Source organism: Gorilla gorilla, chromosome 10 (assembly GCF_029281585.2).
Source record: "Gorilla gorilla gorilla isolate KB3781 chromosome 10, NHGRI_mGorGor1-v2.1_pri, whole genome shotgun sequence".
Lineage (NCBI taxonomy): Eukaryota > Metazoa > Chordata > Mammalia > Primates > Hominidae > Gorilla > Gorilla gorilla.
This window is the reverse complement of record NC_073234.2, coordinates 110385812-110413516: the sequence shown is the minus strand read 5'-3', so window position 1 is coordinate 110413516 and position 27705 is coordinate 110385812. Positions and strand designations below refer to the sequence as shown.

General features: G+C 40.5%; 1 protein-coding gene across 3 annotated transcripts in view; it reads left to right on the top strand.

Moving 5' to 3' along the window:
* Positions 1–27122, top strand: part of NDUFA12 (NADH:ubiquinone oxidoreductase subunit A12) — a 37549-nt gene extending 10427 nt beyond the window's left edge. Inside the window, exon 3 of one of the 3 annotated variants that reach the window (XM_019037765.4) lies at positions 26832–27122. In XM_019037765.4, the coding sequence (XP_018893310.1) occupies positions 26832–26854 (23 nt within the window). In that variant the 3' untranslated portion in view covers positions 26855–27122. 3 annotated transcript variants of the gene reach the window in all.
* The last annotated feature ends 583 nt before the right edge of the window (positions 27123–27705 follow it).

Sequence of the window (27705 nt, the reverse complement as noted above, 5' to 3'; positions counted from 1 at the left end):
CACTGCACTCAGCCTAATTTTTGTATTTTTTATAGAAATGCGATTTTGCCATGTTGCCCAGGCTGGCCTCAAACTCCTAGGCTCAAGTGATCCACCCACCTCGGCCTCTCAAAGTGCTGGGATTATAGGCATGAGCCACCATGCCCAGCTTTTATTTATTTTTTTTAGTTGAAATGGGATCTTGCTATGTTGCCCAGGCTGGAACTCCTGGGCTCAAGCAATCCTCTCACCTCAGCCTTCCAAGTAGCTGAGATTATAAGCACAAGCCACCATGCCTGGTTCATTTTATTTTATTTAACTTGGCAATATTTATTTCATTACAAAAATACTTACTGAATATCTCTCTATAAAGCAGTCAGTGGTGTTCTTCTGAAAGTATCTGTCCTATTTACATTGAGTGCATAATAAGTTACCCTTAAATTTAGTGGCTTAAAACAACAACTGTTTCTCTCTCCATAGTTTTTTTTGGGTCAGGAGTTCAGACAAGATAAAACGAGGGTGGCTAGTCTCTGCTCCTAGATGTCTGATGTCTGGAGCCTCAGCTGGAAGACTCCAAGTCTGGACACTGGAATCATCTGAAAACTTGTTCACTTAGTATCTGGCATTTATTGCTGGCTGTCAGCTGGGGGTATAGTTGGGCCTGTGGGTTGGAACACCTTCCTGTTGCCTGGGCTGACACTGGGAAGTGCTCTGAGAGAGTGAGCTAGGCAGGAACCATATTGCCTTATCTAACTTAGTCTTGCAAATTGTCCAGTGTCACTTTCATATTCCATTGATTGAGGCAATTAGAAAGCTCCACCCAAGTTCTACATGAGAAAACATGAACCTATCTCTTGATGGAGGCATGTCAACATCACAGTATATATTGGGATGTATAATGGTGTGGCTGTCTTGGAAAAACAATATGCCATAGTATCACCTGTCTGGGTGAAGCGAAAGGTGAAAAGAACTTTGGCTGTAATCTTATCTGGCAGTTTGACTTTAAGCAAGTTCCTTAACCTCTCTGGGGCTTAGTCTCATTGTCTATAAAATGAGAGCCCTAAAATTCCTTAGGTCTCTAAAATTTGTATGACTTTATAATACGCATATTTTGAAATGAAATTCTAAATGCTCACTTGAATTACCAAATTTTGCATGACGTATTTCAAAGCAAAGTACTTATATCCGTTTCATAGATTGCTGAAATAATACCATACAGTTGATATACAATTAAACTCTGGAGCTCCTTTCCAGTGGTCTAGAAAATTTCACCCAAAAACTAGAAATAAGTATATCTGGTGGGCTGTGACATTTTATTTTAATTGAATTTGATCATCAGAGCTAGTTTTGGGCTGTCTTCAGTAGAAAGTGGGATAATCTCAGTGTATTTGCCTCTGTTCTAAAGAGTCACTTGGAAACCCAGATATGTGACATAAGTGAGTGAAGTGCAGCTATGAAACAATAGGACGTAGTGGAGACTGCAGTGAACTGAAAAGTACAGACTTGTCAAAGAGGGCAGCAGGCTTATTCAGCAACCTGCAGTTCCATCAGGTGAGAATTTTGCGAAGGGTTTCTGGATGATTTTTCAAAGGTGGACATCTGTATTTATTTGTGAGACTTCTTGTTTTTTCTTGCTTTTTTTTTGAGATAGCATCTCACTCTGTCGCCCAGGCTGGAGTGCAGTGGCACCATCTTGGCTCACTGCAACTTCCGCCTCCCAGGTTCAAGCAATTCTCCCACCTCAGCCTCTCAAGTAGCTGGGACTACAGGTGCCTGCCACCATGCCTGGCTAATTTTTGTACTTTTACTACAGACAGGTTTCACCATGTTGGCCAGGTTGGTCTTGAACTCCTAGCCCTGAGTGATCCACCCACTTTGGCCTCGCAAAGTGTAGGGATTACAGGCATGAGCCACTGCACCGGGTCAGTTCTTTTTTTTTTTTTTTTTTTTTTTCAATTAATTTTTTAAAATATTTGACATTTTAAATACAGCATTATCTAGCAGAACTTTTCACAATGACGGAAGTGTTCTTTATCTGCCCTGTCCAATAGGGTAACCACTTGCCACATGTGGCCCAGAACATTTTATTATTATTAATATTATTATTATTTTGAGACGGGGACACTCTATTGCCCAGGCTGGAGAGCAGTGGCACAATCAGTCTCGACTTCCTGGGCTCAAGTGATCCTCCTGCCTCAGCCCCCTGAGTAGCTGGGACTACAGGCATGTGGCACCATGCCCAGCTAATTTTTTTGTATTTTTAGTACAGATGAGGTTTCGCCATGTTGCCCAGGCTGGTCTCAAACTCCTGGACTCAAATGATTCGCCAACCTCTGCCTCCCAAAATACTGGGATTAGAGGCATGAGCCACCACACCTGGCCTTTCTAGAGCACTTTAAAATGTGGATAATGCAACTGAGGACATTTTAAAATTTTTATTTAAGATAAGTAGGCTACTCGATTGGACAGAACAGTTTGTTTTTCAAATACTGTGAGCTAAGCAAAACATATTTGTACTGTACATTTTTGCTGAGCTATAACCAGATTTCAACCCCTGTTTTACTACTTGGACTAATTGTGAGCACTGACTGTGTCAGTGATGTAATTTGAAGAATATGATAATGGATAATGTCTTTAAAAGCTCACTGGGGCTTGGTGTGGTGGCTCATACCTGTAGTCCCAGCACTTTGGAAGGCTGAGGCATGAGGCTCACTTGAGGCCAGAAGTTTGAGACCAGCCTGGGCAACATAACAAGGCCTCATCTCTATAAATAAAAAAAGTTTTAGAAAATTAGCTAGGCATGGTTGTACATGCCTGTAGTTCCAGCTACTTGGGAGGCTGAGGTGGGAGGATCCCTTGAGCCCAGGGGTTTGAGGTTGCAAGGAGGTATGATTGCACCACTGTACTCCAGCGTGGGTGACAGAGTGAAACCCTGTCTCTGAATAAAAAAAGCTCTTTGGTTCTTAACGTGAGAAAGCAGCACTGATTAGGAGCTTTCTCATGCTACATCATTTGGGGATTGCTGTTGCACTCTTTTTAGTGGGAAATAACAACCTGTGGTTCCGTTAAGGTCTGAGGAGCTGTGGGGTTTTTTTGTTTTTTTGTTTTTTTCCACATTCTATGTCTCTTTATTTTTTTCCTTCAACTTTTATTCTAAGCTCCAGGGTACATGTGCAGGATGTGCAGGTTGACATAGGTAAACATGTGCCATGGTGGTTTGCTGCACAGATCATCCTATCACCTAGGTATTAAGCCCAGCATGCATTGAGCTTTGGTTTTAGGTTTAGAACCATCAACCTTCTCCAAAGGGGCATTCTATATGTTAGGAGGACTATTTGAGACCAAGGCGTCAACATGGAATTCAGGCTTTAGGAGCTGAGGTGTCCTGGTTTTTGTTTAACTGAGAGATTGTTTCTTGGGTGGAATTGGTCCTGGGAGGCTATGGAGGGCATGTGAACTGTCTTATTCAGATTGACATCTACCTGCTTCAAAATGTTCATCTAACATTGGTGCTCAGGGGCCACATTTTGGGAGATGAGGGGTAGGGGTGTGATTTCAACTATGTGCGATTAATTATGTTTAAAATTATAAAATAGTAGGCCGGGCGCGGTGGCTCACGCCTGTAATCCCAGCACTTTGGGAGGCCGAGGCGGGCGGATCACGAGGTCAGGAGATCGAGACCATCCTGGCTAACAGGGTGAAACACCATCTCTACTAAAAATACAAAAAATTAGCCGGGCGTGGTAGTGGGCGCCTGTAGTCCCAGCTACTCGGGAGGCTGAGGCAGGAGAATGGCGTGAACCCGGGAGGTGGAGCTTGCAGTGAGCCGAGATATCGCCACTGCACTCCAGCCTGGGCGACAAAGCAAGACTCCGTCTCAAAAAAAAAAAAAAAAAATTATAAAATAGTAAAAACCTGAAAAGTTAAAAGTTCTATTCAGTGGAGCAAGTCCTTTTATTTGATCTGAGACCACATGAAAATGAAGCTAAGAGCTGTAGAAGATCACTCCAGCAGGTGCCTGAGGGCAAGTGAGGATTCAAAGCTGCATTTCTTTGTGGAGAGGAGCCTCCTAAGGTCTGAGTACCTTTGATGACCCTTATTTGTATGGGAAGCTTCACGGCTTGTGATGAATCTTTTTAGGGAGAAATGGTGTTGAACAAGCTTAGCTGTTTGTTTCTCAAATCCCTCTTTGTTGACTGTGACACACTGTGGAATTCTAAATCTGTGGATTCTTACCTTTGATTCATGAATAAATTTGATGTTGGGTTGATATATCTCTGATTAGAGAGCTAGGTATTATCACGTGTAGAGAGTAATTGTACAGATACAATTTATCATCCCTGTTCAAATAACTATTTAGTACCTACCAGGTGCCAAGAACCTGGGGTAAAGCAGTGAATAAAACAAGGTCCTTGTTTTCATAGGGGAAGGCAGAAAAACATCCTTTATATAATTGTGGTAATGAAAAATGCAAGGAAGATAATATGAAGCTGGGCCTCACAGGGGAATCAAGAGCAATGGAAGGGTCAGGTGGCTGTTTTATACAGCAGTTAGAGAAAGCTTCTTTGAAAAAGTGACATTTGAGGAAAGACATAGAAGCGGGGAGAAAGCGTTCCAGGCAGAGGGAACCACAGGTGCAAAGCCTGTATGTTTGAGATGTATTGCTTGGTCTGTTCAAAGAACAGCAGTATGGCCAGTTTGGCTGGAATGGAATGAGTGAGGGGAAGATGTTAAGAAACGAGGTAGGAGAAATAGCTGGGGCCCAAATCATGTAGATGTTGTAAGATGAAAGGTTCTTGTATCGGCTCGAACCCCGAGAGTGCATCAGCAGACAACATGGCAGTGTGGAGCAACACACTGTTTTAATGAGCGCCTGGGTGCAGGTGGGCTGATGCCTAAAATGGCGTTAGCACCAAATGAGGATGGGGCAGGGGTTTTATAGTCTCCTGTAAACAGGAAGTGTCTCAGTCTGATGTAACTGCTACGTAGTACCTGGACGGCCTGCCCCTCGATCTTCAAGGGGGTATGTGTCTTTCGGCCAGCTCTCTTCCTGCTTCTGCTGTCTTGCTGACCCACGCTGCTGCCCCAAGCTTGGGACTGGGCCTGAGAAGGGAGGAGTTATTCATCTCTTCAAGCTTTCAGGCCTCAGGAAGAATCTTTCAGTAAGCCATGGTACATACTTCGGCTTTTTGTCTGAATTTATTTGGAAGTCACTGGAAGGTAAGATAGGGTTTTTTAACATTTGGAATAATCCCGAACTTTCAGAATTATTACTAATATTTTAATAAAAGTAAGTTGCCAAATTGATGCCCCATCACTCCTGAATACTTTAGTGTGTACGTCTTGCAAACAAGAACATTGTCCTACATAACCACAATATGACCATAAATATCAGGAAAGTAACAAAGATACACTATGAAAGGGAGGCAAAATTTTACCCTTATCCTCTTAGGGCTTTTTGGTTGGGCTTGAGAATTAAAGACATGTTAACAGGAGAAAAGCATACAAATTTATTTAATATAAGAGTTCCGTGATGTGGAGCCCTCATAAGGGATGAAGACCCAAAGATGCAGTTTATGTTGAACACTTAGATACTGAATTGGACAAGGAGTAGAACACTGAAAATGAGAAGACAAAGGGACTTGGGCTTGAGTAAGTTAATTGGGTGGAGAAGTGACTAAGAAGATAAAAGTTAATTTAACAAAGTTTGTGCAGATTTCCCTTGACCTCAATTTCCTGTCCTTGATGTAGAATGATAGTTTCCTTCTGGTATAGGGAGGATATCTTTGATGTGGGAATTTTTTCTCCTGCTTTCAGAAAGAAAAAGGCTACATTATTCTTGTGCCTGCTGTTTTTCTTTACCTTTTTTTTTTTTTTTTTTTTTTTTTGAGACAAGGTCCTGCTCTGTCACCCAGGCTGGAGTGCAGTGGTACAGTCTGCAGCCTCGACCTCCTGGGCTCAAATGATCCTCCTATCTCAGCCTCCCAAGTAGGTGGGATTACAGGCGTGTGCCACTACACCTGGCGAATTTTTGTATTTTTAGTAGAGACGGGGTTTCACCATGTTGGCCAGGCTGGTCTTGAACTCCTGGCCTCAAGTGATCTGCCTACCTCGGCCTCCCAAAGTGCTGAGGTTACAGGCATGAGCCACCACACCCAGCCGTGCCTGCTGTTGTTCAAGTGCCTTTAACTCAGCATAGTCCATATGCCAGAGCTGCATATTTTGGAGCAGTGTGTTCTGAACTTCAGCCACTCAGGTTTCGTCAGTTGTCCCAACAGTGTCCTTTATAGAGAGATCCAATCACACATTTCATATGGATCTCAAGTTCTTTAGTCTCCTTCACACTTGATTGGTTCCTCAACTTTTCTGTGATTTCCATGACCTTGACGCTTTTGAAAATTACTTGACAGTTATATTGTTGAAGGTCCCTCAGTGAGTTTGTTGAATGTTTCCTCATGACTAGGTTCAGGCTATGCTTCTGTGACATTCCTGTCACTGAAGCCATGTTTTTCTTGTTGCACTCTGTTAAGTAGCAGCTGATTTGTTTTTGTCCTATTATTAATGAAAACCTCTATCACTTGATTAAGGGGTTGGCCGGTTTTCGCCATTCTAAAGTTACTAATTTTCCCTTTGAAATTAATTAGCATTTTGTGGGGAGACACTTTGAGGTTATGTAAGTATCCCCTTACTCATCAAAGCTTTAATTCATTATTTGTATCTGTATCAACTCCTATTTTAATCAATGGGTTATAATCCATTGCTATAAATGGTTCTTTTATTGTTCAAATTGGGCTCAATTTGACTAGTTGGAACCCATTCAAGCTGCATTTGGAGTTCTTTGGAGGTTTTTAGAGGGGAGGGGTTCTCAGTTTTTAAAAATATTTTATTTGAGACAGGGTCTCACTCTGTCACCCAGGCTGAGTGCACTGGTGCTTTCACAGCTCACTGCAGCCTCAACCTCCTGGGCTTAAGCCATCCTCCTGCCTCAGCCTCCCAAGTAGCTGGGACTACAGGGGTGCATCACCACAACCTGCTGTTTTTTTTTTAGGAGATGGGGGTCTCACTGTGTTGCCCAGGCTAAAATTTTATTTTTAATTGACAAATAATAATTGTATATATTTGTGGGGTACAATATGATGTTTTGATACATGTTTACATTGTGGAATGATTAAATCAAGCCAATTAATAAATCAGTTACCTCACATACTTATCATTTTTTTGTGGTAAAAACACTTAAAATTATTTTAGCAATTTCCAAATATACAGTGAATTATTTATTACAGTCACCATTCTGTGCAGTACAGCACTAAAGCTTAGTCCTCCTAACAGAAATTTTGTACTCTTTTATCAACATCTCCTCTTTCTTATACTCTCCACTCCTCCTGCCCGTGGTAACCACCATTCTACTCTGCTTGTTTTTTTTTTTTTTTTTCTTTTGAAGACAGGGTCTTGTTCTGTCTTCCAGGCTGGAGTTCAGTGGCACATTAATAGCCCACTACAGCTTCAATATGCTGTGCTCAAGCGATCTTCCCACCTCAGCCTCCTGAGTAGTTGAGACTAGCTAATTTATTTATTTATTTATTTATTTAGAGACAGAGTTATGCTCTTGTCGCCCAGACTGGGATGCAGTGACGTGATCCCAGCTCACTGCAACCTCTGCCTCCCGGGTTCAAGCGATTCTCCTGCCTCAGCCTCCCGAGTAGCTAGGATTACAGGTGCGCACCACCATGCCCAGCTAACTTTTGTATTTTTAGTAGAGACGGGGTTTCACCATGTTGGCCAGGCTGGTCTCAAATTCCTGACCTCAGGTGATCTGTCCGCCTCGGCCTCCCAGAGTGCTGGGATTACAGGTGTGAGCCACTGTGCCTGGCCTATTTTTATTTTTAGTAGAGGTGAGGTCTTGCTATGTTGCACAGTCTGATCTGGTTTCCCTGATGATTAGTGACAATGAGCATTTTTTTCATATAGCTGTTGACCATTTGTATGTCTTCTGAGAAATGTCTAGGTACTTTGTTCCTGCCAACCGCTTTTTTTTTTTTTTTTGAGATGGAGTCTTGTTCTGTCTCCCAGGCTGGAGTGCAGTGGCGTGATCTCGGCTCACTGCAAGCTCCACCTCCCGGGTTCACGTCATTCTCCTGCCTCAGCCTCCTGAGTAGCTGGGACTACAGGCGCTGACCACCATGCCCAGCTAAATTTTTTGTATTTTTTTAGTAGAGACGAGGTTTCACCATGTTAGCCAGGATTGTGTTGATCTCCTGACCTCGTGATCCACCCACCTCGGCCTCCCAAAGTGCTGGGATTACAGGCGTGAGCCACTGCGCCCGGCCTACCAACCACTTTTTTTAAAGATAGGGTCTCGCTATGTTGCCCAGGCAAAAGTACAGTGGTGTGACCATGGCTTACTGCAGCCCTGACCTCCTGGGCTCAAGCAATCCTTCCACCTCAGCCTCCTAAGTAGCTGGAACTGCAGCCATGTGCCACCATGCCCGACTAATTTAAAAATTTTTTTTATAAAAACACAGTCTCCCTGTGTTACCCAGGCAGGTCTGTAACTCCTGGCCTCAAATAATCCTCCCACCTTGGCCTATCAAAATGCTGGGATTACAGGCATGAGCCATCATGCCCAGCCACTTTGCTTTTATTTTATTTTATCTTATGTTATGTTATGTTAATTTTAATTTTAATTTTTGAGATAGAGTCTCGCTCTGTTGCCAGGCTGGAGTGCAGTGGTGCGATCTTGACTCACTGCAACCTCTGCTTCCCAGGTTCAAGCGATTCTCCTGCCTCAGCCGCCTGAGTAGCTGGGATTACAGGCACGCGCTACCACGCCCAGCTAATTTTTGTATTTTTAATAGAGATGGGGTTTCACCATGTTGGCCAGGATGGTGAGTTTTTTTAATTCCATATATATATATTATATATATATGGGTTTTTTTTTGTTTTTGTTTTTGGCTATTAGCATTAGAGGGGGTCATTTTGAAAAGTCTTCATCATTCTTGGAGCACCTTCTTACTTTCTGACATGAGGTGTTCCAGGTTCATCTTAGAGTTTCTCTGTTCCAGCCTTGGAGACAGCCATTTCTCTGAGGAGCCCTGTGTTTGTTTGTTTTTTTTTGTTGTTTTTTTGTTTCTTTGGAGACGGAGTTTCACTCTTACTGCCCCGGCTGGAGTGCAATGGCGCAATCTCAGCTCAACCGCAACCTCCGCCTCTGGGTTCAAGCGATTCTCCTGCGTCAGCTGGTCTTGAACTCCCAACCTCAGGTGATTCACCCACCTTGGCCTCCCAAAGTGCTGGGATTACAGGCATGAGCCACCACACCCGGCCATTTGCTTGTTTTTTAGTGGAGAGTGGTATTAGAAACTAAGATATGAATGTCAGATGTGCTCATCATTATTGGAATGTCAGTGCTTCCAGGCCTTCTCAGTGGACAAGCTAGGAAACATGGGTAATGATTGTGTGTCCCCAGCAGTACCACTGATGGCAGTCCAGCACTACAGTTTATACTCCAGTTTTCTCCCTTTCCACATTTATAGCTGGTTTCTTCTTAATATAGTTATTTGATCAATTCCACTGTGTGTAACTAAGTTCCCATTGCTGCCCTCTCATCCCCCCTCCCCCACTGGACTTCCTCCTTACCCTATTTTGCCTCCAGCACCCCAAACCAGCTTGCCACCCTCCCCTCTCCTTGTGTGGACAGGCTCTTCTTCCCACAAAGGCTCTGACACATCTTGCTGGGCTACCGCAACATTCTCCCTCACATACCAAGTGCAGATGTCTACATTCCTCGGGCCCACTTAATGACTTTTGCACTCTGATTTACATTTTTAAAGCATCTCTGTGGTTGCTGTGAAGAATAAAGGAAAGAGGCAAGGCAAGTGTGGAAGCAGGCTACTCACTTAAGAAGCTGTTGTAAGTCATGGCCTAGGCTGTTGATGGGGTTGGACTAGGGTGCTAGTGATGCAGGTTGTGAGATTTGGGATCGTATTAGTTGTCTATACTGTGGAACAAGTTATCCTAAACTTAGCTTAAGACAGTAAATGTTATCTCACAGCAGTTTGAGTGTAGCTTAGCTGGGTGCCTCAGGCTCAGGGTCTCACAAGGTTACAACTGAGATCTTCTCTGAGGCTGCTGTGCTCTCAAGGTTTGACTTGGGAAGGACCCACTGCCATGCTTACTCATGTGGCTGTAGACAGACCTCAGAAGATTTGCTTCCCAGCTCATTCAGTAGACCTCTGCACAGGCCGCCTCTTGACATGGCGTCTGGCTTCCCCAGACCAAGGTGGAAGGCACAGTCTTTTTAAACCTCATCTAGGAAGTGATATCCCATACTTCAGTTGTCTATTTATTAGAAGCAAGTCAGTCAGTCCAGCCAAACTTAAAATGAGGGTATTATACAAGGGTGTGAATACCAGGAGGCAGTGATCGCTGGAGGCCCTCTTAGAGGGTGCCAAGTAAGATGGGGTCAGCAGGAGTTGCTGATTGATTGGCTTTTGAGAGAAAAACCAGTCAAGGATGACTTCAATATTTTTGGCCTGAACTACTAGAGGTACAGTTACTGAGATAGGGAAGAGTGGAGTAGGGGGAGCAGGTTTAGAAGAGGTAGTCTACGTTAAGTATGAGAAGCTTGATAGACAACCACGTGAGAAGGTGAGTAGACAGTTGAAAACTAGCCTGTTGGTTAGGCTAGAGATTGATGCTGGAGATAGGATTTTGGTTTGATTTTATCTAGTGTAGTATTCAACTTAACTTTATAAATTAAGGGTTAGGAGAATATGACCTTCAGTTAAATGCCTAGCTCTGTTATCCTGGAAACCAGATAAAATTGTTTTAACAGTATTGCAATATAAAATCGACCTCTGATTGGGAAATTGCCTCTGGATTGAGAGGAATTAGAAATGCCTGGTGAGTGCTGCTGCTCTTAGAACTGGCATGACCCTGTGGGAAAGGGAATCCTGAAGCTATACCTTTGGAGTTATTAGAGACGTTGGCTCTGGTGGAGCGTAAAGCTTTGAAGTTAGGGCAGCTCCTGCACCTGCCTCATGATGCTCTCATCTCCCTTGAGCCTGAGCTGTGTCATCTAGGGAGTTAAAGAAAATAGCTTCTGGGCCGGGCGCGGTGGCTCACACACAGCACCTTGGGAGGCCAAAGCAGGCAGATCATGAGGTCAGGAGATCGAGACCATCTTGGCTAACACAGTGAAACCCCGTCTCCACTTAAACTACAAAAAAAAATTAGCCGGGCCTAGTGGCAGTCGCCTGTAGTCCCAGCTACTTGGGAGGCTGAGGCAGGAGACTGGCATGAACCTGGGAAGCGGAGCTTGCAGTGAGCCGAGATCACACCACTGCACTCCAGCCTGGGTAACAGAGAGACTCTGTCTCAAAAAAAAAAAAAAAAGAAAAGAAAAAGAAAATAGCTTCTGGACGGCTGGGTGAGCTGTCACTTGCATGAACAACTGCACAGACTCCCAGGGAGAGGAACATCTGATGCTGCCCAGCTGGCAAGCTGTGATTCCTGTCCTCTGTCCTGAGTTCTCAGGTGCCAAGTGTGGCCTATGATAGTCTTATGAGTCTGTTCAGTAGCTGCATAATCTCACCTAGGGAAAGATTTCCCTTAGAGACATTAGTGTTTTGGATAGAATTTTAGTCAGCGTCTCTGTTTCATTTAATGTTCTCTAATCTTATGGGAAACATTAGAAATCTTGTGGAAAAATGAGCTCATTTTATCTCTCTGGTCTAAAGGCCTTCACTTCTTTGAATCTACCAGCCACCAGTAAAGGCTGCTAAGTCCACCAGTACAAAAACAAAAGATGGTGGTGCAAACTTCTCGGATGGGCAGTTGAGCTACACGTGCCTTGAAAATAAGAAACAGGGATTGCCTAGAACCTAACACAGTCTGCTTACAAACTTGATTCATTCAACGAATATATATTGAGCACCCCCCTATATGTCAGGCCTTGATGGGTTTATTCACAGTGGTGAGTGAAATATGTATGGTCTTTGTTCTCTTGTAGTTTATAGGCACTTAATGAATACTAGTACTAATACTGTGTTCTAATTTAGTGTCTTTTTTTACAGTACCTTCATTTTCCTATATGTTTTATTCTCTTATGGGATCAGCAACAAGATATTAATTTCTTCTTCAGGAATTTATATTTAATTTGATTGAGTAGAATACCCTGAAAGTATTTAAGTAGATAACAAATAACATTTTATTTTATTTTGAGGCAGTGTCTCGCTCTATCACCCAGGCTGGAGTTCAGTGGTACGATCTTGGCTTACTGCAGCCTCGACCTCCTGGGCTCAAGCCATCCTCCTGCCTCAGCACCCGGAGTAGCTGGGGCTACAGGCACGGGCCACCATGCCCGGCTACTGTTTGTATGTATGTATGTATGTATTTAGTAGAGACAGTGTTTTGCCATGTTGCCCAGGCTGGTCTCAAACTCCTGGGCTCAAGCTATCCACCTGCCTTGGCCTCCCAAAGTGTTGACATTACAGGTGTGAACTACCGTGCCCAGCTCAAGTACTATTCTATACTACTTTTTCTTTCTTTTTTTTTCTCTTGTTCTTGTCTTTATTTTGTTCAATGCCAATTTTATTGCCTTCAGTTTTATTCTGAAGTTATCTAATTGCCACCGTCTACACAGTAACACACAGAAGTCTTCATTTTCATTGTTATGGTAGTTAGCATTTGTATAGAATTAGTGTAGAAAAGTAGAAAGTTTGGGCTATTTCATGCACGGCTGTATAAAATTATTGTTTTCACTTGTATCAGAAGAAATAAAGATGTGCTTTTTGTGGTTTGAAGTATTGGAACCTTGAAGTCCTTTGAACCAAGTTAAAAAGAAAAAAAAAGCAAGACATGGCTTGGTTAGATTTTTCTCTATTGCATGTATACCGTTTTCCCACTTGGTGGCACTTTCTGTTCATTTCTTAGTAACATGTCTTTCTCTCTCAGCATAGTTACACCAGTCTCTCCTCGTACATTGATTTTTCTTATTAAAATTAATTTACTGAAGTAATACATAAATACATCATTTAAAAAATAATAGTGTATGGTAAAGGGTTTCTTTTTTTTTTAACAGAAAATAATTTTGTCCCTGAAAATTTTTCTATGGCCAGGGAAAAATTAATAAATGGTTTTGCCCTTGAAAGGCTAATTTGTTTAAGATGCTTAACATCGTGGTGGTCAGCTGTTTTTCATTTGGCGTGATGTGTTCTAGAAGCCTTTGTAGAAAAACAGGGTGGCAGGTGAGGGCCATTACATGGAGGCGATAGAGAAGAATCAAGGATGATTCATAGGTTTGGGGCCTGAGTGGTTGGTACCATAATGCTGGGACCATTCACTGAGATGAGAAGACTTGTAGAAGGGCGGGTTGGTAGGGGTGGAGAATTAGAATCAGAAGCCTCTTTTTGGACATAGTAAGTGTGTGATACCTGTTGTGAAATCTACATGATTAGATATATATCAAGTAAACAGCTGAATATACAAATCGAGCTTAGGACAATGGTCAAACCTGCCAAACCAGCAAAGAACAAGGTAAGTAGCTAGCAAGGTAGGAGGAAAGGGAAGAAAGGAGTATTTCAGCCAGGGAAGCCTCGTTGTATTGATTGTTGCCAAGAGGTTGAGGAAGATGATGACAGAAAAATGTCCGTGTGATTTGGCAACATGAAATTCCTTGAATCTACATAGAATCTGTTCTTGAAAGAAATGAGGAGAGATCAGAAAAGTTTGAACATTCTAGCAAAGGAGAGTGATCCACATAGCCCCTAGTAGACATGCACTGTCAATATTGGACATAGTTCCATTAATCCTTTTTTTTTTTTTTTTTTTGAGACAGGGTCTTGCTCTTGTCACCCAGGCTGGAGTGCAGTGGCATGATCTCAGCTCACTGCATCCTCCACCTCCCAGGTTCAAGCAATTCTTGTGCCTCTGCCACCTGGGTAGCTGGGATTACAGGTCCCATGACCACACCCAGCTAATTTTTGTATTTTTTTTTTATAGGGGTGGGGTTTCTCCATGTTAGCCAGGCTGGTCTCAAACTCCTGGCCTCATGTGATCCGCCTGCCTCAGCCTTCCAAAGTGCTGGGATTACAGGTGTAAGCCACCTCATCCGGTCCCTTTTTAATCCTTTCTGTGTAGTTGTGTTCATAACCATACTCCATTTTACTTGCTTTTTTTCCATCAATATTATAAGCAATTTTTCATGTTATTAAAACAATCCTTATAATCACCATTAAAAGATTTTTTCTGATTATAAGAATATACAATTGCTATAGAAAATTTGGAAATCCGGAGAATTATTAATATGAGGTAGAAACAATTCTTTGGCCCAGAAGCAATACTGTTAATATTTTATTCACTGATTCAACAACTATTTGAGGGTCCACTTTTGGGTAGAGAAGGAATGTTTTGGGGGTGTTTGTTTTAGAGGTGGGGTCTTGCTCTGTTGCCGAGGATGGAGTGCAGGAGCTATTCACAGGTGCAATCATAGCACACTACAGCCTTGAACTCCTGGGCTGAAGCATCCCCCCTGCCTCAGCCTCCCATGTAGCTGGGACTCCACAGAGGAATGTTTTTTAAAGACCACAGTGTGAAAAACTGATTGTAGTTTATTGGTCACACCTTCTTTAGAAGAAAGCTTATTATTATAAATAACATATACCTACACATTTCTCATATAATGTATACAACATTTTCTGACTTGCTTCTCCCTCCCCTCACTTAATATGTCACAGACATTTTTCCTGTCTCACTAAATACTGTGTCAGTTCGAGTGTTTTAGTTTCTCTGGGGCTTTTGTATTTAGAAAGGATTGTTGGGCAATTTGGATTTAAAATTAATATACTATTTATTATAGTTGCAAATTTAAAAACCTAATTGTTTTTCATTCTTGAGGTTCAATTTATAAATAGGATAAAAAGATTAGTAAATTGAATTACTTTTTGCATAAAAATAAGGAACAATCATTTTCTCTTGTTCTTTGATGAATGTTTGATAAACTCTAATGGAAAGGATTACATTGTCCTAAACAGTAATACCCATTTGCAAATTTAGTTAATACATCTCTTTAAGCAGTTTAGTCACATTTATAAATTGAACATATTTGATATTTGATTTTTTTCAATTCTTCAAATCCCCAGTGCATAGGCAGATTAACCTATCAAGCAAAATGTTCCTAAGCACTTAAATGACTCTTGTTTACTCAAGCCCAAAACTTCAGTGTCATCCCCCAGTCTAATTCTCTAATGTCCAGTCTGTTAGCAAGTTCATCCTGCTTTCATTTCTCCATATATCCCACATCTCATCACTGCCTCTATGACTGTTACCCTAGTCCAAGGCACAATTATCTCTTGCCTGGACATCTACAGTCACCTCCCAACTGGTTTGATAACATTCTTGCAGTGCACTAGCGTTCCCAACATGCTAAGTGATGAGAGTGCATATTTTTAAATGTAAATCAGATCACATCAAGTCTCTGCTCAGAATGACCCAGTGGCTTCCCATCACAGTGAGAGTAAAAACCCCAACTCCTTCCATGGTCTGCGAGGCGTTATGTGATCACAGTCTGCATGCACTGTCCTAGTCACAGCCCTCTTGACTCTGACTTGGCCACATTGGCCTTCTTGCTTTTCCTTGAACAGTGAGCATACTCCCAACTCAGTCTCTGCACTAGCTGTTTCCCCAGATTTGGCATGGCTCACACACCTTCACTTTATTCAAGTGACCATCTGGTGGCTCTTCAGGTGGTCTAGTCTATAAGAGCCCTGCTCCCTCTCATACTCCATACTCTTCCCCTGCTCTGGTTTTTTCCTTGGTGGCACTTAACTACCTCTGCTTAACATTTTTTTTATATTATTTAATTTATTGTATGTTTCCCCAAATACCATGTTGGAACAGTGCCTACCACATAGTATTTCTGCAATAGATTTTTGTTGAATGAATGGATGTACATATACATTTTACTTGAAACAAACATTATTTTGGGTATGATAATCAGTTTTCTTCACTTTAGCTGATCCAAAAATGGCATCTTCTGCTACTCCTTTATAGCTTTTTAATGAATTTGAAACTAGATTTACCTCTGAATTACATTGCAATTTCAACCTGTCCTTTTTAGTACTTTGACCCACTGAATCATTTGTTACAGTTTTGTGGGGTTTTTGGGGCAGGGGCGGAGGGGTGTTTTTTTTTTTTTTGACACAAGGTCTTGCTCTGTCACCTAGGCCAAGTGTAGTGCCGTGATCATAACTCACTGCAACCTCAAAATCCTGGGCTCAAGTTATCCTTCTGCCTCAGCTTCCTGAGTAGCTGGGAGTATAGGTGCATGCCACCACACCCAGCTCATGTTTTTGTTTTTGAGAGAGAAGGTGTCAAACTCCTGGCCTCAAGTGATCCTCCAACCTTGGCCTCCCAAAGCACTGGGATTATATGTGACAGCCACTGTGCCTAGCCTGTTATAGTCTTCTAAAATATTATTTCTCTAAATAAATTGCTAGCTGTCAATGGCAGATAATATTTTCTTCAAAGTAAGTCCTTCCTAATGTTTATTTTCTGCTCCAGAAAAATCAGAATATTAGGAGACTGTGTTCTAAGAAACTACACACTGCATTAATTGGGTAGTTTCTCTTATGTTACAGAATGTTACTTTTCTTTATACCCTTTCTCTGTTAAAATGTGTTCATTATAAGCAGAAGACAAGATTGTTTCGATTTTTAAAACTCAGCTTTTATTTAACACATTTCACTGAGTATTCATTGCTTCATTTAATATTGGTTCTAACATTTTACAAAGATGCCTTGTTGGAAAATTCCATATGTGGGATGTGGAAATAAACTATGTATTACTCTTGGTGAATGAGGAACTGCTCAGTATGTTCATTATAGAAAATTCAAAAAATAACAAAAGAAATAAGAATAGCCTGTTATCCCACAACTTGTAGAAACCACTGCTATTAACATTTTGATATACATTTGACCTTCAGTATCTGTGGGTTCTGCATCCATGGATTAAACCAACATTAGATGGAAATTATATCAGAAAAAAGTTCACAAAGTTCCAAAAAGCAAAACTTGGATTTGCTGAGTGCCGAGTATTATGTTGAATCCACATGAATGAAGTCATATGCAGACATCATATTAGGCATTATAAGTAACCTGGAGATTATTTAAAGTATACAGGAGGTTGTGCATAAATTATATGCAAATGCTACATTTGCATATCCACAAATGATCATTTGTGGATTTTGGCATCCACAGGGTGTCCTGGAATCAATCCCCCATAGATACTAGGGACGACTGTTTATTATTCTTATCTCCTCGATTTCTATGCATATATATTCTTTTGTTTTTGTTATTAATGTAATTGAGCTTTTTGAAGAAGTAGCCTGGGTTTGCAAGTTATTTTAACTTTTGGCAGCCTGGTTTTCTCACTTACTATATTTGGATAATAATATTTATCACTAGAGTTGTTATAAGGATCAAATAGGTTAATATTTGTAAAGTGTATAGATTAGTGCCCATGACTTATAAATGCTATCTATAAGTATTAAATAAATTAGGCAAATAACCTGCTTTTAAAACATATATGGTGAACATTTTCTCAAGTCATAAAATATTCTCTGTCTCTCTCTCTCTTCTCTTTTTTTAGAAATGGGATCCCCCACTGTCCAGGCACGATCATGGCTTTCTGCAGCCTTGAACTCCTGGGCTTATGTGATCCCTGCCTCAGCCTCCCAAGTAGCTAGGACTATAGGTGCCTGCCACCATGCCTGGCTAATTTTTGCATTTTTTGTAGACATGGGGTCTCATGTTGCCCAGGCTGGTCTCGAACTCATGGCCTCAAGCGATCCTCCCACCTTGGCCTCCAGAAGTGCTAGGATTACATTGATATGCCATGAGCTATTCCCTTTATTTTTGGTTTTGTTCTTTCCATTCTTTCACTGTTATAAATAAAGCTCTGATAAATATCCTTGTACATGAGTATTCATATCCTCATTTCCTTAAATGGAAATGGATCCACCAGGAGTATACATGTTTTATAAGTTTTTGATACCTGCTGCCAAATTGCCCTCTAGAAGGGCTATACCAATTTATATTCTCAGGATAAATATATTGAATAGTATATGAGTATTGATTTCTCTTTAAGTTCACTGATTCTGGGTTTTATTTTTTAAAATCTTTGCTAATTTAGCAAGTAAAAAATTATACCTTAATGTGCATTGCCTTGATTAAACCTCATTGTTTGCCACTATAATTTTTTCTTTGTTGACATCTCTTGATGTTTTTTGTCCAGTTTTCTATTGGATATTTGACTTTTTCTGATTTGTAATGATAGATGAACCTTTTTTCTGTATATTACAAATATTTTCCCCTGTTTCTTTTAGTCTTTAATCCTGTTTATAGTGTTTTAGGACATACACTTTTCAATTTTAAAAACAATTTTAATTTTTTGGGTACATAGGTGTATATATTATGGGGTGAGATGTTTTGATACAGGCATGCAATATGTGATCATCACATCATGGAAAATGGGGTACCCATCCCTTCAAGCATTTGTCCTTTGTGTTACAAACAATCCAATTATACTCTTTTAGTTGTTTTAAAATGTACAATTAAGTTATTATAGACTATAGTCACTGTGTTGTGCTGTCAAATACTAGGTTTTATTCATTCTTTCTAACTATTTTTTTTATACCCATTAACCATCCCCACCTCCCCCTAATCCCCAAACCAACCCCACTACCCTTCCCAGCCTCTGGTAATCATTCTTCTACTCTCTATCTCCATGAGTTCAATTGTTTTGAGTTTTAAGTATCACAAATAAATGAGAACATGCAATGTTTGTCTTTCCCTACCTGGCTTATTTCACTTAACATAATGATCTCCAGTTCCATCCATGTTGTTACTAATGACAGGATGTTGTTCTTTTTTATGGCTGAATAGTACCCCATTGTATTTAAGTATCACATTTTCTTTACTCATTCATCTGTTGACAGACACTTAGGTTGCTTCCAAATTTTGGCTGTTGTGAACAATGCTGCAACAAACATGGGAGTGCAAAAGTCTCTTCGATATACTGATGTCCTTTCATTTAGGTTATACCCAGCAGCATCATTGCTGAATCATATGGTAGCTCAATTTTTAGTTTTTTGAAGAACTTCCTAACTGTTCTCTATAATGGTTGTACTAACTTACATTCCCACCAATGTGTTTGAGGGTTCCCTTTTCTCCATATCCTCCCAGCATTTATTATTGCCTGTCTTTTGTATAAAAGCCATTTTAACTGGGATGAGATAATATCTCATTGTAGGTTTTTTTTACTGCTCCTTGTGGACCAGAGCTACCCCATAGGCAGTGTGCCCAAAGTAGCCTCATTGTAAGTTTGATTTGCATTTATCTGATGATCAGTTATGTTGAACACTTTTTCATATGTCTATTTGCCATTTGTTTGTCTTCTTTTGAGAAATGTCTATTCAAATCTTTTTCCCATTTTTTAATCAGATTATTAGATTTTTTTCCTGTAGAGTTGTGTGAGCTCCTTACATAATCTGATTATTAATCCCTTGTTAGATGGGTAATTTGCAAATATTTTCTCTTATTCTGTGGGTTGTCTCTTCACTTCGATGATTGTTTGCTTTGCTGTGCAGAAGCTTTTTACTTGATGTGATCTCATTTGCCCATTTTTTCTTTGGTTGTCTGTGCTTGTAGGTTATTACTCAAGAAATTTTTACCCAGACCAATTTCCTGGAGAGTTTTCGCAATGTTTTCTTGTAGTAGTTTCATAGTTTAAGCTCTTAGATTTAAGTCTTTAATCCATTTTGATTTGATTTTTGTACAATACAGTGAAAAATAGGAATCTAATTTCGTTCTTCTGCATGTGGATATCCAGTTTTCCCAGAAGAGACTGCCTTTTCCCCAGTGTATGTTTTTGGCACCTTTGGCGAAAATGCTGTTTTGGTTACCATAGCTCTGTAGTGTAACTTTTTTAAGACTTTTTTTGTTTTGTTTTGTTTTGTTTTGTTTTTTTCAGATGGAGTCTCACTCTACTGTTCCAGGCTGGAGTGCAGTGGTGCGATCTCAGCTCACTGTAGTGTCCACCTGGGTTCAAGCGATTCTCCTGCCTCAGCTTCCCAAGTAGCTGGGATTACAGGCGTGTACCACCACACTTGCTGATTTTTGTATTTTTTAGTAGAGATGGGGTTTCACTATGTTAGTGAGGCTGGTCTGAAACCCCTGACCTCAAGTGATCCACCCACCTCAGCCTCCCAAAGTGCTGGGATTACAGGCATGAGCTACCACACCCGGCCTCTCTGTAGCATAATTTGAAGTCGGTGTAATGTGACTTCTCCAGTTTTGTTCTTTTTGTTTAGGACAGCTTTGGCTATTCTGGGTCTTTTGTGGTTCCGTATATATTTTAGGATTGGGGTTTTTTTTTCTATTTTTGTGAAGAAAGTGATTGTTATTTTGATAGGGATTGCATTGAATCTGTAGATTGCTTTGGGTAGTATGGACATTTTAACAATATGGATTCTTCCAATCCATGAACTTGAAATATATTTCCATTTTTTGGTGTCCTCTTCAATTTCTTTCATCAATGTTGTATAATTTTTTCAATTTTTACATAGTAAGATCTATCAGCTTTTTTTCTTTTTATGGCTTTTTACCTTTGACAATAATTTTACAAGTGGTCCTTCATAGTCTATGAATATCAATATATTCTATGATTATAAATATTCATTTTGTATCTGAGCATTATTCTTATTTATTTTTATTTATTTATTTATTTAGAAACAGTCTTGCTCTATCGTCCAGGCTGGAGTGCAGTGGCAGGACATGGCTCACTGCAGCCTCTATTTCCTGGGTTCAAGCAATCCTCCCATCTCAGCTTCCTGAGTAGCTGGGACTACAGGTGCCACAAGCCTGGCTAAATTTTAAAAAATTATTTCGTCAAGATGGGGGTCTCACTATGCTGCCCAGGCTGGTCTCAAACTCTTGACCTCAAGTGATCCTCCTGCTTTGGCGTCCCGTGGGATAGCAGGTGTGAGTCACTGTGCCTGGCCCTGAGCATTATTAATCTATCTGGAATCCTTGATGACTTGGGAAATCTAACTTTTTTCTTTTGTTTTGTTTGTTTATTTATCTTTTTTTACACTCCTCTCAACTTATACCTTATGGTGTTTTTTTTTTTTTTTCCCAACAAAATTGTCCTAGCATAATTTGTTGAGAAATTTTTACTTAATGATTTGAAATGCCAGTTTCACCTTATATACATTTTAGTCTGTTTGGGGGATGTTTTCTACTTTCTTATTGTACTTTTGTGTCAGTTGTTATAGCATTCTAATGTTTGAGACATTCATTTAATGTCTGATAATGCTAGTGCCAGCCTTTCTGATTGTTCTGAGTTTTCAAAATTTTCTTGGATAAACTTTTAACTGAAGCTTACAATCATATTGTCAAACTCTAAGAAGAACCCCATTGGGATTTTCATTCAGATTGCACTTAATTAAATAATAGTGTGCTAACAAGGTTTGAATTGCCATGTTATAATGAACCATGTTGGGTTTTTAAATTTGTTAAATGTATCAATCCCATCCTGGGGTCAGATGGATCTCAGGGGTTTTGTGGAAACCTTAATCCCAACCCAGTTTCATCTATTGATTGAAAGTTAAATTCTAATCAAAAGTTCTTGATTCAACCATTAGGAGGCTGTGTTCAAGCCTCAGGTCTGTAACATACATCATGTGGGACCTTGGGAAAGTCATTGTAAACCTGTTTCCTAGACTTTAGAATACTTTGATGAGTGTTAAATAAGTGAAATAAACTAGGTGAGATGGAGTAACAGCTTTAGTATGATGAATATTTTTACTTCAAAAAACATTCTGGAGTTTTTCCTTAGTCTTTCACATTTATTTTTTGAAAAATTGAAAAATCTTTGGCATTTCTAGGCTGGGTGCAGTGGCTCACCTGTAATCCCTGCATTTTGGAAGGCTGATGCAGGTAGATCCCTGAAGCCCAGGAGCTCGAGACCATCCTGGACAACATGGTCTCTACTAAAAATACAAAAATTAGCCAGGTGTGGTGGCGTGTGCCTGTAATCCCAGCTCTTTGGGAGGCTGAATTGCTTTAACCCAGGAGGCAGAGGTTGCAGTGAGCCAAGATTGTACCATTGTACCCCAGCCTGGGCTACAGAGCAAGACTCTGTCTTTAAAAAATAAAGAAACAAAAATAAAAAATCTTTGCCATTTCTAGTCTCAGTGATACTAAGTGAAAATATCTGAAACATGAACAATATGGTCAGAAGCCAGCCTGTAATCCCAGCACCTTGGGAAGTTGAGAGAGGAGGATTGCTTAAGACCAGGAGTTTGAGACCAGCCTGCCTGGGCAACATAGAGACCCCATCTCTACAAAAAAAATTTTCTTTTCTTTTTTTTTTTTTTTTTTTTTTTGAGTCTCGCTCTGTCACCCAGGCTGGAGTGCAGTGGTGCGATCTCGGCTCACTGCAAGCTCTGCCTCCCAGGTTCGCGCCATTCTCCTGCCTCCGCCTCCCGAGTAGCTGGGACTACAGTCACCCGCCACCACGCCCGGCTAATTTTTTTTGTATTTTTAGTAGAGACGGGGTTTCACCGTGTTAGCCAGGATGGTCTCGATCTCCTGACCTCGTGATCCGCCCACCTCGGCCTCCCAAAGTGCTAGGATTACAGGCATGAGCCACTGCGCCCGGCCTACAGAAAATTTTAAAATTAGCCAAGTGTGGTGGTGTGTACCTGTAGTCCTAGCTATTTGGGAGGCCGAGGCAGGAGGATCACTTGAGCCCAGGTGTTTGAGGCTGCAATGAGCTGTGATGACACCACTGCAGTCTTTGATTCCCTAACCTGATCATGTGTGTTATCCAGGAAGAAAGAGTCAGAGCAGTATTGTATATTTCAAAGTAGCTAGAAGAGAGGAGTTGAATTGCTTCCAACACAGAAATAACAAATACTCAAAATGATGGAGATACCTCAGAGACCTGACTTGATCAGCACACATTCTGTGCATGTAACAAAATATCAAATATACCTCCACAAATATGTAAAATGTTAGGTATCAATTAAGGAAAAAACCTGTCTGCATTGTTGTTGTTGGCTGTTATTTGGTGATGTTTTATTTCTGGCAATTTTCTAAAAGAGAAACTTAAACTTTCTTATCTTTGTTATTAATACAAAACACTCTTTAGGAGTGTTTTCATTTGCAGTGGTTTTTTAAAAATGTATTTTATATTGTATGTATGTTTTTATTCCTTAAATTTCCTTTTAGGCTATTTTAGTTTTTCTTCACAAACAAATCCCTCTGTTTTCCATTTTGAGTGGCTCACATCCTCAAACTGAGGGGCTATATAAGTGAAGCAGCATGTTTTTTTTTAAAGAAGGGGAAAATCTCCCTCTCCTGTTCTTAAACACACTTTTTCTTATTATACAACTGAAAATAGGATTAACCATTTATGGGATTACTTCTGTTGGAGTTGTGTTGCAAGTTTAAGCTTCATTCCCAAAAGTTAAAATAATTTTTTTTGGTAGAGGAGATTATGTAATTATGATTTAATATCTTTGTTTTCCAGTTATTTTGATATAACTTCAATATATTTGAGTACTGAGTTTTCCCCAATGTAATATTTTTTCACTATAAATTGTCTTCTCTTTTGTATTTGTAATCTTTTTCCTTTCTCCTAGTCTCCTTATTTGCAGTCTCACTGACTTTATCAAGTATATATAATTTTATATTTTGTCCTTTAATAACTGGGATATAAAATTGAAGTGAGTCTAATGCCAACTACAACACAGTTTTCTAAACAATGCAGTTAGTATGTTGGCTTATTTGCTTATTTATTTATTTTGAGGCAGAGTCTCACTCTGTGGCACAGGCTGGAGTGTAGTAGCAAGATCTCAGCTCACTGCAACCTCCGCCTCCCCGGCTCAAGCAATTCTCATGCCTCAGCCTCCCAAGTAGCTGGGATTACAGGTGTGTGTCACTACTCCTTGGCTGATTTTTGTATTTTTAGTAGAGATGGGGTTTTGCCATGTTGGCCAGGCTGGTGTCGAACTTCTGGCCTCCAGTGATCCGCCCGCCTTGGCCTCCCAAAGTGCTGGGATTACAGGCATGAGCCACTGTGCCTGGCCAAATTTTTAAAAATAACTTAAAAGTCAGTATCTCTGGCCAGGCACAGTGGCTCACGCCTTAATCTCAGCACTTTGGGAGGCCGAGGCGGGCAAATCACTGGAGGCCAGGAGTTCGAGACCAGCCTGGACAACATGGTGAAACCCCAGCTCTACTAAAAATAAAAAAATTAGCCCGGCATGGTGGCATGCACCTGTAATCCCAGCTACTCGGGAGGCTGAGGCAGGAGAATCACTTGAGCCCAGGAGGCAAAGGTTGCAGTGAGCCAAGATATCGCCACTGCACTCCAGCCTGCGCCACAGAGCAAGACTCTGTCTCAAAAAAAAAAAAAAAAAAAAAAAAAAAAAGACCCAAGAGTCTGTTTTGCAAGTAAAACTCTCTGGTGTGGCAATCTGAAAGATATGATTTTTTTACCCCTTATTTAATAATAAAATAACAAGGGTTATATTTGCCTAGCAGACTATAAACATTTCCTTGTTTCTTATAATTCTTTATAAACTGCCATAATGGGTATAGTTTATTATTTATTAATTCCCTGGTTCTTGCATGTAGGCTTGCTAGGATAAATATTTTCAGATTTTGTGTATTGTGATAAAAATTATGTTTTACTTTTTTGGAGCATTTTCCATTTCTCCATGAGCTCTTCACTTCCTCACTTAAGTAACTGAATAGGCAGAAGCTTGGGACTATGCTTCCTTAAATATCATTTTAACCTTCAGGAGTCTTGACAGCAATTTTTTGAATAAAATTTTTCTTTAGTTAAGCTGACTCAACGAGGTAAAAGTTAAATATTTCAGCTGTGCCGTAAGCTCACATAAAGCCCCTTGATAAGTGACAGCCTTGACTTTAACAGCTAATCCCTCCTCTGAGTGGTTAGTGGAGCCTGGCTCACCACTATCGTCTCATAAGGGCTTCAGCGCTCGTGTGCTCATACGAATGGTTACAGTTTATTGGTCCAGGTCACTTTCACTAATCCCCAGCTTCCTTTAGAGGATGTAAGACAGACACTGACCTAGCTTGTACAGCCTTCTGCATTCTTCATTGTATAAGCTGATCATGATACAATTATCTTTAGACATAAATATAGCAACTGTAATCATATTTTATCTCTATTCAGACTGGTTTTTAGTCAATTACCTAGCTATATCTATCAATTACTGCTAGCAAATATTCTTAGGTTTACATAGCAACAAAAATTTTTTCTCATTAACTTTAGTTGTAGTTATTCCACTGAAACATCCTCCTCTTGTCCTTTTCTCTGCAGCTAGATAATCACTTTTCCCCCCACCCCCGGGCTGCAGTTCTGTGGCTATCCTCTCATTTTCTTTTCCCCCAATAGGGTCGTCTCTGTCTTGTGAGCTCCAGGTCTTAGAGGCTGGGACAAATTCTGTCTTCCCTTCTTTCCCATGTAAACCCCTCAGCTTAGCTTCCTGCTTGATCGCACTCTGTCCCACAAACTTTGATTCCTCCTTTCCCTGTCATTAGCAGCAGCATCGCTGGTCTCTTCCCTTTCAACTCCAGGTATCCAGCTTTTAGGTCTGATTTCTGGAACATATCCTCTTAAATTGTTAAGCACTTATGACTGAAATATTTGTGAATTGGGGGTCAATTTAACTTTTTTCTTAAGACAGGGTCTCACTATGTTGCCCAGGCTGGTCCTGAGCTTCTGGCCTCAAGTGATCCTCCCACCTCGTCTTCCCAAAGTGCTGGGATTATAGACATGAGCCACTGTGCCTGGCCCTGATTTAATTTTTTAATATAACAAGTTGCATATTCTCTAGTGTTTACACTCACATGCTTGAATTTACAATGCATCAGAGGCTCTTCTCAGCAGGAGCCTCATGGGTTTTAAACTCAACCTTCATGAGCCAGAGTAACCTCAGCATACTGAAAATCCAGAATCGGCCTCTAGCACCTAATAGTAATACTGTATTTTTATCAATTCTAAAATACATTTTCACATCTAAAATTAGGATACATATTATAATCAGTAGTGGCCATAATTTATTTGGTAGCATCTTTTCTTTCTTAGAGGTAGATAAAATCATGGCATGTCTGAAAATGGATAGTGTCAGATTTGATAAGATACAGTAATGGGCCGGGCATGGTGGCTCATGCCTATAATCCCAGCACTTTGGGAGGCTGAAGCAGGAAGATCCCTTGAGCTCAGAAGTTTGAGATCAGCCTGGGCAGCATAGTGAGATCCTATCTCTACAAAAATGTTCTGAAAGTCAGCCAGGCATGGCGGTGGCATGCTCTTGTAGTGTTAGCTATGTAGGAGGCTGAGGTAGGAGGATCACATGAGCCCAGGAGTTCGAGGCTGCAATGAGCCATGATAGTGCTACTTCATTCCAGCCTGGGTGACAGAGTGAGACCCTGTCTCCAAAAGAAAGAAAGAAAGAAAACGAAGAAAAAAAAATACAGTAATGAGAACAGTAGCTAACATTTGTTGCGTATCTGCCACACACAAGAATTTTTCTATGTGCTTTATGTCTATTATCTCCTTTTATGTTTATACCATCCCTGAGGAGTAGGGATGTTCAGATGGAAAAAATCTAAGGCATAGAAGAATTCAGCTAGTAACTGATGGAGTTGAGGCTTGAACCCAAGCAACAAAATAGTTCCAGGGCTACGTTTTTAACCCTCCTTCCACTATGCTATACTGCCTCTTCATAACTGTTTGGGTTTTTTCCCCTCTTTAAGGCATCGTTGGCTTCACAGTATGACTGATGATCCTCCAACGATAAAACCACTTACTGCTCGTAAATTCATTTGGACAAACCATAAATTCAACATGACTGGCACCCCAGAACAATATGTACCTTATTCTACCACTAGAAAGAAGATTCAGGAGTGGATCCCACCTTCAACACCTTACAAGTAAAGACAATGAAGAACAGTTGAAACATGCAAAATATGGAGCTTTTCATGTAATTACTCTTTTACTGTTTACCATTCACTATAATTCACAATTAAAATTGTGTGACAAAACAATGTCTTTCGTGCCTTTTTGCCCTTCACTTTATTGTTTTCCAGCTGCAAAATAGATGCTTCCAAACATGGTGATTGAAGTAGACTTGTATTGGGGTAGCTGCCTGGTTTACAGTTCCCTTTTCTGGAAACAGCCTCTGTGGTCCTGTTTGTGCTTTGGGACCCTACCTTACTACCATAGCTGATTATATGGGAAGACCTAAGCCAAGCCAGATTTTCTCATGGGAATTTGGAACTTGAATGGAGAGACATGAAGGCTGAAAGTCATCAAAACTGGGTGGCTTTTATTGAAGCTCTCTAAGGAGGTTATCAGAGATATCCTATTTCCTGAGTCTGGTTCTTTAATGGTTCATTTTAAACTGTAAACTATCCTAGACTCTATTCCAATATATTCTTAGTTCTTTAAGCTAACTAGGGTCACAGATTTTTTTTGTTGCTTACAAATAAAAAAGTCTTTAATATCCAGATTGGTACCAGAGGTAGGCAAAAGACCTTCAAGGAAATGATGCGGGATCTTTGGAACTGGTTGTTGTGTCTGGGTAGGGTGAAAGGCCCACATCTCTCTGCATTCCAGATGGAAAGCTCA